This window comes from Electrophorus electricus, chromosome 1 (genome assembly GCF_013358815.1).
Source record: "Electrophorus electricus isolate fEleEle1 chromosome 1, fEleEle1.pri, whole genome shotgun sequence".
In the NCBI taxonomy this organism is placed as follows: domain Eukaryota; kingdom Metazoa; phylum Chordata; class Actinopteri; order Gymnotiformes; family Gymnotidae; genus Electrophorus; species Electrophorus electricus.
The window spans coordinates 14408935-14420774 of record NC_049535.1 but is presented as its reverse complement, the minus strand read 5'-3'; the positions used below and the strand labels follow the sequence as shown (position 1 = coordinate 14420774).

Here is an 11840-nt window from a genome sequence, read left to right as displayed (position 1 = left end):
TTGTAACGTCTGTGTGTCTTCATGTTGTTTAGGCGGGAAAGCGTGCGTTTTTGGACGTCACTGGCTGAGCCATGTGGCAGTCGAGCGTGCCAATCGCTTAACGCGCTGCATTACCCGAGCCGTCCACAAGGCGGCAGTGTGTCTCGGCTTGAAATGCAAACTTGGACATGAAACTAGCTGAACACGAAGTAGGTGGAACGGCAGTACCTGCAAGTTTTATTTCATTTGCCAATGTGAAGTGATCGAGCTGCGCTTCCCAAACTGTTTACTTCTTACTTGCTCCATAAACATTCGTGTTAGTTCGCAGAAGAACTGCACACTTTGTAAGCAGTCTGTTGCCTTACGGTATAAGGCTCTTAAAACGCCTGTTCGTTTAGGCACGCGCTACCTTTATTCCCCCGAGTTATATCGCGCGTCTCCTTCCGCCCCCGTCTTTCGGTTACGTCCGGTCAAGGTTAAGGAGGCAGACGGAGCGCACGCGGAATGCTGATCACGCCGGGAGTCGGCTCCGGGAGGGCGCGAGCGAAGGCTGCGGTTCGAGAGCGGGAGGGAGACGGACACGCGGCCAGGACCGAGGGCTTTGGCTTTGATCGGGGGAGAAGGGACCGTTTCGGCTTTTACGTGCACTCTGATTTTCTGCACGCACTCGCGCGCTCTGCTTCCTTGCGGTGGTGGCTACCTTCCGTCCATTCGCGCGCACACTCCCATGCTGCACTTCTCATGGTGAAACTCTGCAAATATTGATTTAGTGTGTGTTGGAGCCACTCAGTTTGATAACCCCCCCCCCCTAACTCCCCTTGCTTTTGCATTTGATTAAATACGTGATGAATGTCCCAGTCTTTGGGAACTCTCACGCAACCACCACCATTCATCCACGTACCTGATGCAGGATTCATCACAGGCACGCATGCACCGGGCGCGTGTTTATGTTCTACGTACATAATGCGTCCAGACGCAAACGCACGGACTCTTGACACTTTTGGACATGGAGGCAGAATGCGAACATAGTGCTGCCTGACACATGAAACAGACAAGGGTGCGGTGGTAGAGCTTGCGTGGGGGAAAGCGGATACGATGGTTACTCGCGCACGTTTTATGCTTACCACTCCAGACGATGAGGAAAGTCGAGTCAAGTGAAGAGAACGACTCACGCTTTCATTGATGCTGAGGCGGAAGCAAGTATGGACAAGAAGGGGGAAGGGGTGGTTCCCATGGAAACTGAGCAGTCAGCACATCTGTATGGTTCCCAGAGCATCACCACCAACACTAACACACACACACACACTGCGATACCAACAAACCCTCCCTGGGAACGTACCAGCACACAAACACACAACATGATACTCACACCACCCCCAGCCACTCACAGCAATATTGACACCTCTCAACACACACATCACGATCAATAAAGCTCCGGCACACACTCACTCACCAGACGTCTGTCTCCATCCTCCCACTCTATACAAACAAATGTGTGTTAGGACTTATCAGGCATAAATAAACCACGGTATGAAAATTAGTCTGGATTTGATGCAGGATACTCTCTGTATACTCTCTGCCAAAATGTTACCTTTTGGATACTGAATGTAAACCCATGTCAACAGTTTAAAAATTCCTTTAAAGGGGCTTTTTGGGAGGTATAGGGGGTGATTTCTCTTCTTTTTTTTTTGGTATATGTGAGAAGATGAGATGACAGAAATATTTTACACACCAACACAATTATTTTTTAAAGATGATCTGATGGGGTGTCAGCCTACGAAAGGTTTGCTGGAAATAGCTCAGAATTTAAAGGTAAACATAGCCTCTCTCTCTCTCACACACACACACACACACACACACACAACCCTTATTAGAATGCACGGGTGTGAGCCGCTGCTGCAAATTGAAAACATATTGATTCTCCTTCTGTTCCCATCGGCAGTGTGGACACCAGAGGAAAGAAGAGAAGAGTTAGGGGGACACAGGGATGGAGAGATGAGGAAAGGGAGCGCTAGAGAGGGATAGGGATACATGGAGAGCTTGACAGAGGGAGAGATGGAGAGAGGCGGGAGGCGTGGTGTGGGAATGAGCTGCAGCCAACCAGGAAAGAGATCCTCTCCTCCATGGAACAACTTTGGCTCCTACATCCGAAGCCTTTTATGTAAATCTGAGTCCAGTGTGTTTATTCACAAAATGGGAGTGCTGATCCTGAGTCAGACGCCCCAGCTGGTCAAAGTGAAGTTAGAGCAGAAAGATCAGATCTCAGATCAGCACTCTCTTTCTGTTCTTTTGGATAAACAAAAAAACAGTCGAAAAGGAGGGGCTGGTGTGATGTAGATGGTGTTCACTGTGACATTAATTGCCACGTGGTGCAAAGGTCAACGATCCACCACCTAGAGATGTACCTTCCTGCAAAATTCCGAACCAAGTCTTACACAGCCACAATCCCACAAACTCGGACCATTTGAATATGGGAGGTAGGGGTGTTGGCTGTGGGTTAGAACTACTACGTTGGCGACCACTGGTCTGCTGGTTGTTTTTGGAAGATGATTAAGTCCCAGTCCTATGGGGAAATCCCACAGACAATGTAATTCAGTCCCTGAAGGTATGTTGGTGGGTGTCCAGTAAAATGACTCAGAGAAAGGCAAAGAGATTGTGGTTAGAGTGTTACTTTCCAAAGTGAACCTATCAAAGACAGAGGGGAAAAGAATGAGCAAGCAATCCTGAATCATAAACCGTAATCCCCCATAATCCCATAATCTTAATGATTTAGAGCCAGTTTCCCAGCCTTGATCATAGATTAAGCCTAGTCATAGAATAAATTGCAGTGTCAGTGGAGAATTTTCATTGGAAATTTTTATAAATCTGGTGTTTAATCTGGGACTAGGAAACTGGCCCTTAGAACTATTCAGAAATACCTAAAAGGCAGTCAAAGGGGCTGTTTCCCCAAACAGTATTTTGTACCTAGACAGATAACCTAATCTAAAAGTCAAGACTGGCCAAAAGCAAGAGAGGCAAGAGCTGTTCCTATTGGACAGTCATTTCTTTGGGCCTTTAGGTTCATCTTATTGGAAATCCATCTTTATGAAATAGCACTGGCACATTTCAGAACCAGGACGGGAACATTTCTGCTGAAATCACTGTAGCCACTGTAATTACCCATCTGACCCTTGTTTTGCCACCGCAGTAAAGCAGGACCCCACATTTGTCTTCAAGTCGTCTATCACACCGGCGTCATGGCAGTCAGTTCCCAGCGCATCTTAAGCCAAGTGCGTGATCTATAGGAGGACATGATAGAAGGCAGGACACACACACACACACACACACACGTGACTGGCCTGTTGAGACCGCTGGCTCATTAGACTGAGAGCAGCCATACACATGATGCGCAGTGCAGATTACTCTGGATTTTGTTGATCGTTGGTCTGTCCATCTGCTTGTAGGTGTGTTTGTTTGTTTGTTTTGTAATGTTGATCGTGATTAATGACATCAGATTATGACAATTGGGGATTCCCCCGGTGGTGTTTTTTTGAATACCCCACCCTACCCCCACCCACCCCACTCCCAGCCACCACCAGCAGGCTCCGATACGCCCGGTCCTGCCTGTCATCGCGTTACCCTGCATCGTTCAGACTTCCCGCTATTCTCCTCCCGGCCAGGCTCCTCCCCTCTCTTCCTTTCTCTCCCTTTCTGCTCATCCCTTACTCCCCCCCCCCCCCCTCTGGGAAGTGTGTCATTCCCGCATGCATCCAATATCTGCCATCCCAACAGGTCTCGACATGCTTTATTTTTAAACCGTCCTTGGAACCGAAGTGACTGAGCGCGAGAGACAGAGAAAGGAGAGAGAGAGAGAAGAGACAGAGAGTGAAAGAATGAGGGATACATAAGAAAAGAGAAGAGAGCCCCACAGGGGAGGTTTTTTTTTTTTTAAGTGGAGGAGTGGAGGTGGGAAGAGCAGTTATAGATCTCCTGTCCTGAACGCACGTCCGCCTGGCTCATATTCAGCTCTGCGTAACATGGCTCCTTTCAGACTGTGTTGGTTCAATAAGAACAAATAAGGCCAAGCATTAGCTATCAAATGTTATCGCTGCCAAGGAGCATACTGGTGGATGAGACTCATGCTAGTGTTTCATGAAGAATGTGACCCAAAATATAGTGGACTGGATAAGTTGGCACGTTCGTGGGGGGGGATGACTACAGGCTTTTTGTCGTTTTGACGTATTATTTTATCCTTATTTCTATTCTTTTCTCTCTCTCGCTTTCTCCCTCTCTCTCTCTCACTGCCTCCTTCCTCCTTCCCGTGCGCGCTTCTCCTCCGTCTCTCTGTTCCTCTGCTCCTTCCTCCTAGTTGACTTTGCTGGTGGCTATGGTGCAGAAGGATCTCCTGAAGTAGGCCAGTCAGCGGCAGGTGCCACACACATGCTCCGCAGCCCCGACTTACATGGAACGATTTAGGGCGCCCCAACCCGTCCCTGGGGCGAGCGAAATGGAGAGAATATGGGAGATAGAGAGAGAGAGAAAGAGAGAGACAGCAGCAGCAGCAGAAGAAGAAGAAGAAGAAGAAGAAGAAAAATACGATTAACTGAAAAGTTTAAAGGTGTGTTGCCCCAAATAGGACAGGAAATATGCTTTAAGCTTTTAAACCCAACTGCAGCTGAAAGACCCGTCAGGTGTACAGACCCCCTGCCCTCTGAACAGGACTTACACACAATTCTATGAAAACTTGCCAGCATTTCCCTATTTTTATATAAGAGATGTGTGTCTTTCCGTGTCCTCTACTATGTGACTGACACTCATGATTGCAAATAGCCTATTTAATGTGATAAAAAGTTCTTGGCCCACCAAGAGTGTAATGTAGAGCCAGCAATAAAATCCCAGCCGCCAGGCGACACGCTTTAGGAGCAGAGAGTGGAGGAGTGGCATTGCCAGCAGGTAGTTTGTCTGTTTTGCCCCAGAGCTGCTGTAAGCTGTCTAATTGTGTTTGGGATCTGTGTGATTGCAGTGTTGGACAGCAGCATGGACAAACACACCAGTCAGCTGTGACCCTGTACCTCTGCCAACCCTCTGCTGCACTGGCACACACATACACACTCTTTCTCACTCTCACACACACACAGTGCAATCTTCACTCAGAGTAGACGGAGACAGCCAGTTGGCTGGGGGTTTTTTTGGGGTTTTTTTTATGCACGTCTTATGTACTGTAGAACTTTTGCTTTGTGTGTTATCATCAGAAATGGGAAAATGTTCCCTGAGGTCCTCTGCACTGAAACGAGGTGAATCAATACTGTATGCAGTCCAGCTTCTGGTGAACCTCAGTTTAGTGTTAGTAGTAGAGATACTACCTCAAATGTTATGGCGGGGAACTCACTAAACCGGCTGGTATTCCACCTTTCCAGTGGTGGTTAAAAAAATCTAATTAAAGACCGAAAAAATAAACCAGTGCACTTCACTATGTAGGGAATAACGTGTCATTTGGGACGTGTCCTTCCGTTCTGCTCAGGTACACCATCCCTGCCAGATTTCTCCGCACATAAGCCATGTGTTCCACATTGCAGCGCCATGTCCCGTATTGCAGCTGCTTGACTGAGTCGTGTCCATATGCGCTTCAGAAGCCACGGCACGACCAAAGTCATAATGTCTTTGTTGCACTTGAAGTTGGGTGCTATTGGATCCGGCATGTAGAATGGGCAGGACCGGGCCGAGCGTGGCCCGTCAGGCTGGACGAGCTCTTCCTCCTCTTCCGCACAGCCTCACTCGGGCCGGGGCAACAGAAGCACGCACGTGTGTGCATACGGCAGACAGGCGTGAGAAGTCTTTATCTAATCTTTTCTTATCTAATCTTATTCTTTCGCTCCTTCCGTCCTTTTTTGTTTTAGCTTCCTGCTGTCCCCCTCCTCCTAGTCGTTTTCCTCCTCTCTTCCTCCTGCTGTCACCCCTTCCATTCTTTCTTTCTCTCTCTCTCTCTCTCTCTCTCTCTCTCTCTCTCTCACTGTGTGGGCTATCACTGACTGGTTGAGAGTGTTTAGTTTCTGGACATGAATGCTAAACGTGTCCTCTGCTCCACTCACAGACAGAGGGCATTAACTGCGGGAATAGCTAATCTGACCACCTGAGCTTTTTTCATGTCAGGCACACTCTCTCTCTCTCTCTCTCTCTCTCTCTCTCTCTCTCTCTCTCTCTCTCCATCCCTCTCTCTTTCTCTCTCTCCCTCTCTCTCTCTCTCTCTCTCTCTCTCTCTCTCTCTCTCTCCATCCCTCTCTCTTTCTCTCTCTCCCTCTCACACACGCTCACTCACTCCTCCTTCCCATTATCTTTCTCTTTGTCTGCTACTCTCTACGTCATCTTTCCTGTGCTCGCCATCTGCGCCGTCTCTCCCTCCTCACGTCTCGTCTCCAAGCCACGGTGGCCAGAGAGTGCCTTCGGTGCCTCCGTCCCCCGGGGGGCCAAGCCAGCAAGCCTCCTCAAAGATCTGGGGCTGCCCTTTGGGAAGATCTCTGAGCTGATGTGCTGATCTCACAGTCCTCCCCTATGGGGACCTTGACCACACACAGAACCCGAGGTTATCACAGTGATTGCAGTCATTATCATTACTCCTGGGAGGTTTATGCCACTTCATCTTTTCACACTTTATACAACTGGGGGAAAAAACATATGGATTTTTTTCGTCAGCACAAAGCCTCACTGCAACTGTGTGCATGAACACAGAAATTCCTTTCACTCATAAGACTCCGGGCGGCGAGCAGGCGTTTAGGGTGCCCGTAGACGGTAGCGGTAACGGTTTCCACCGTGGTAAAGGCTCAATGTCTCAGAGCATCGCAAGGGGGAGACAGGAGGCAGGCACTGTGGTTACGAGCGGAGACCGAACGAAGGAGCTGTCCATTTCAGCACCACGGCACTCGGACGCACGGATTCAGCCGAAAATGTCCGCTTCTGTTTCTGATGCTGACTACGGCAATAAACTTTGTAGCTCTTTAAAAAAATGTAATTATCCGTATAAAGTTTATTCCCCCTTCTTGGACATAAATGTGAACACTGGGTTTGAATTGGTTTTTACACCGCTATTCTTTGTTAATAGGCCAAAGGTGTTATAGAAATGTGTTACCGAACAACTAAAAGTTAGAAGAAGAAAAAAAAAAACAAATCCAAAAGAATATTGTAGTAGAGCGCGAGAGGAGCAAAACGAAAGCACGTGCTGTCACTTGACTGCACGAAGCCCAATTTCACCCAATTTCAATTCTGCCACACACGGACAACACTATTTATTTCGCTCAAATGCTCGCGAACAGGGGGCTCGTGACGCATTCCCGTACTCCTCTGATTCGCACACTCCCACGTTCACGAGCGGTCCTCCTCCGGCGCGAGCCACGTCCACCCAGGAACGATATTAAAGTCTTTACCATCTAGCCTACCACGAGCGCCCGACGGGGTGCTCAATTCGGGGTGGCACACTCAGGCCCGTTCGTGGGCTATAAGCGAACGAGGATCATTTGGCATTGGTGCATACGGGACAAAATAAACTCCGACTGTACTCAAAAAGAGGAAAGAAGTGATAAAAAAAAATCCATTGCACAAAGCTGACCCTAATAACCGAAAGAGAGGCGACTGGCACCAACCGTCGCCCCCTCCCCGTCCTGCAAGCGCGCACGACCCGCGCTCTGGCGTAGTGCGCGCCGTGGATCTTCCTCTCTAGTCTGTCATTTTTTTTCATCCTCTGCCTCGCTCCGTCACCCCCTCCTCACCTCTCCACTTGTTTCACAGTGTACCGAAAGCGGGAGAGGCGGAAGGAGCGACGGTTGATGGAATTTGTTTAGGACATTTTTCGCATTATTTTTTATATCCTTGCGTCGTGATTTTTGTTTTGCCTTGTTCTTAGTGTTAATCTTTTTTCTTTTTTTTTTTTTCTTTTTTTCTTTTCCTACTGCTGTTGTTGTACATGGCGCAAGGGCTCTGCATTCGTGTCGGTAATGGTTCCGGTACTGGGTGTGATATAACGGCTACGGATTTGGATAGACGGAGGAGAGCAGGGAGACTGGCGTGGAGCGGTTTCAGAAGCATACCGATCGGATCGTCCCCGTCTGCCCGGCTCCATGGCGAGTGATGGTCGGCTTGCCCTGTTGGATTCATCCCTCTCTCCACGGATCGTCGTCGGCGCGTCTCTCCCAAGTAGATTTTTATTTTCCGTGGCAACATTCGACGGAATAAGGGCCACATATGGAAACAGGGGACCAGAATTTTAGGAAAAAGGAAAAAAAAACAGCGGGGTTTTGTTCTTAATTTTACACGCTAATTTATTTGATAATTTGCTAGGCTCATAATGGATTCGTTTCCTTGATATTTGCCCATAAACGTAATGCTATCCTACCCAAGTATTTTACCATTTATTTATTGTAAATCCATCCGGGGACCTTTGAAATCTGTTTCAGTTAAGCTCGATGTTTGTGCATTTTAGCGTCCTTACCCTCATTTTTTCATCCACGGATATCTCCCCGTGTTTAGATTAATAGACGTGTAGAGCGATAGAGTCAATAGAGAGACAGAGGCATGCGTCGTCTTAACCGGGTAGGCTGAAACGTACCCTATTGGTTTGTCATTTTTGCCGTTGCCCTTATAACAAATGATAGCTCTCAGTCATTGCGATTGGAATAGCGACGGCGTTTGGGCTGCGCCACCAATCTGTTGGCCATAGGAGTCTCTTTTTACCCTTAACCTCTCATCATTCCCACAGTCCGTGGACGCATAGTAAGCACATGCCAACCATTATCCGAACAGAGGAGAATAGCAGTTGTGAGACACGTGCGTTAACTGGCTATTTCATTCCTCAGAAGGGCGAAACGCGTCGATTATCCCAACATTCACACGACTTTTCGTTCGTTTAAAAAAAAAAAGTCTGCTCGGATTATTGCTTTATTACGCGGAGCCTTTAAACCCCTCTACAATTTTAGGGACCTCTAGGTTTTTCTTAGTCATCAGTACTGTGATTTGTAGATATGAATATCCTACCAGCCCCACTTTTTATCATGGTTTTCATGAAGTAGCTCCACAGACCAGAGAGCCCCCATACCAGTCTTCCTGCTTCTGCTGGGTCCAGAGAGTGCCATAGCTGAATTCTTCACCTGAGTTCAGGTTTGACGTTTCCGCCAAAGCCAATCCTCCCGGCTCCCCTGAATCCACCTCCACGAAGGTGACCCATTTTCTGCCTTGCTGTGGTCCCTTCAATTTACAAATATTTACTTCCTGTACATCAAGAGGAAAGGGGGTTCCCCTTTCATAGAATGCGGCAACATGGGTCTCTTTGACCGCGGCGTTCAGATGCTACTGACCACGGTGGGTGCCTTTGCTGCCTTCAGCCTTATGACGATCGCGGTCGGCACGGACTACTGGCTGTACTCGCGAGGGGTCTGCAAAATAAAGACTAGCAATGAAAACGAGACCAGCAAGAAGAACGAAGAGGTCATGACACATTCGGGACTGTGGAGGACCTGCTGTTTGGAAGGTAGGAATGCCACAGCCCCCTCCGCACTACACCCCCCACCCAGCTCTGTCCCCCAAGCCTGGCTGGGATGGCGAATTTGCACGTAGGTGACGGTACCGTTTTCACGCGGGACAGCCCACTCGCTCCGCTCTGGTGTTCAATTAAGGATGTCTGACATCAGACTCAATCAGGGAAGGACAGACACGACTCTCATCAGATCATCGGGCGCAGGTGACACGGGCCAAGCTTGGCTGTCAGGACACCTGATGCTTCGCACAGACATGCACGCACACGCACACACACACACATACAGACACACACACACACACACACACACAGCAGGAGAGGGAGAGAGAGAGAGAGAGAGAGAGAGACAGAAGGGGGAGAAAGCATTCAGAAATTTCACCAGCTGTTCTGTTGTCTCGGGTTTTGCCTGACATCTGGACTGGTTCCTCAGCAGCTGGAGTGACCAGCTCTCGTCCTTCCAACCGGCAGCCGCTGAAGTAATGCTTCTCGCTCACAACTGGCCATTACTCTGTAAGGATGGCGTTTGATTGCTGATTCAGGCTTTCCGAGTGGTCACATTAGCAGGCCACACTGCCCTGAGTCAGTGAGATAGAAAGTGATCAAAGAAGAAGAGACTGTACAGAAGCCTTTAGGGCCTTCATGCACAAGGTTGTCCCATATAGGCTTCCATAGCTTTAGCCAAACACTTTTCAAGTTCTCATACGTGTAGTCTGTGGTGATAAAATAAGAACAGATGTTGAGATGTGTACTCTACCCACAGGCTTCAACAGCACATCTCCCCAGGAGACTCAAATACCCATAATGCTTCACAGGCGTCTTGCTGTGTACACCAGAGATTCTCCAAGCTCTGTCTGAGTCAGCGCTTTGTGTCATGGCCAATCTAGTCCTCGAGCATGTCTCTGTTCCATATAATTTCCATTGGTAATGGCCTGTCCTGTGCTAACTTATGGCCAGACCTGAATCGATAAGGCCTGACCCATGCTTTGCTCTTGGCCTAAACTGTGCTATTGCATTAATAGAGCACAGGCATCACGTGGGGTTTATAGGGGGGTGGGGGTGGGGTAGTCACCCCCTATAAACCCCACGTTCTCACATGTTCCAGAGGTTCTCATGTGTACTAGAAGGAAAAGCTGACCTTAAATAGCTTGGTGATGTGCTGCCTTAAAAACATGTTACAAAATATCAGCAAGGTTCAACAAAATCTTTAAAAAAATCTCTTTAAAGGGTATTTCAGGATTTATTAAGTGCCAATCATTGTCTTTCCTTATGTCCATTACATGCAATGTACTAAAGTCTTAGTAATAGTGTATTTACTACATGATGATGCAACACATTTATTAAGAAACTAATTGTTGATTCATTTTAATTGTATTATGACAGGAAAATTATGAATCAATTATTCGAAAAAGAAAAAACTTAAATATAAAGCATTTCAATGGCTGCCTAAAATTTACAGTAAATTGCAATCAGTGTCATCCAACACACTTGATTTGTTTGGTTTACTTATTATATGTTTAACTCTCGTGAGTGATTTTCTCTTCACGCGTGAGAGCTCTGTGTATGGGACTTTCCTTGCTTTTCTGCTGATGGTGTGTGAATGGGTGTGAAGTGTGTGTGGTGGCATGCTCCCTTCAGCTTTTTCAGTGTGTGCTGTGATTCCTATTTGTGTTCTGTAATAGTTTGACCATATTTTGCTGCTGTATCATTCTGACAGCTGGAGACAGAGAGAGAGACAGAGAGAGAGACACAGACAGAGAGAGAGAGAGAGAGAGAGAGAGAGGGAAGAAAAGAATGCTATGTCACTTTGTGATTGACTGTCCATGAGAAGCAGATGCATTAGGTGTGCGAGTGTGTGTGAAGGAGGCGGAGCTCAAGCATGCTCCGGATCAACGTCCAGAAGCCACTCCTCCTTTTGGATTCCTGCCGAGCCGACTGCTGGACATTCAGCTTGCCAGCTGAAACACACCCATTCCTTCTTTTTCCAAGATCTTTTTCCAGTCGTTTTTCCTGTACATCTGCCGAGGGAGTCGGCATGAACGCAAGCTGACCCGTGTCCCAGCCACCCCTGGTGTGATGTGAATGGATATGGGCCAGCTTAACCAGTTTCTGTACATGCACACGTGTGTGTATGTGTGTGTGTGTGTGTGTGCGTGTGTGTGTGTGTGTTGTGTGTGTGAGAGAGAGAGAGAGAGAGAGGGAGAGAGAGAAGAGGCCTATTGAGCAGACCGTGGTAGCCATCAGAAGCAGCTGGTTCTGAGAGAGGATGTGCTTTGGTTTTGCCTTTGTGTGAACTGTAGGTGTGGAAACCCCTCCCCTCACATCAGTCTCATTGCTCTTTGTGTGTGTGTGTGTGTGTGTGTGT

At 47.9% G+C, this 11840-nt stretch overlaps 1 protein-coding gene across 1 annotated transcript in view; it reads left to right on the top strand.

Annotated features, from left to right (window-relative positions):
• The first annotated feature begins 7663 nt into the window (after nt 1-7663).
• LOC113580323 (voltage-dependent calcium channel gamma-2 subunit) overlaps nt 7664-11840 on the top strand; it is a 35954-nt gene continuing 31777 nt past the window's right edge. Inside the window, exon 1 of the mRNA XM_027014803.2 lies at nt 7664-9472. Coding sequence (XP_026870604.2) covers nt 9262-9472 — 211 coding nt within the window. The 5' untranslated portion in view covers nt 7664-9261. The remainder of the gene's footprint in view (nt 9473-11840) is intronic.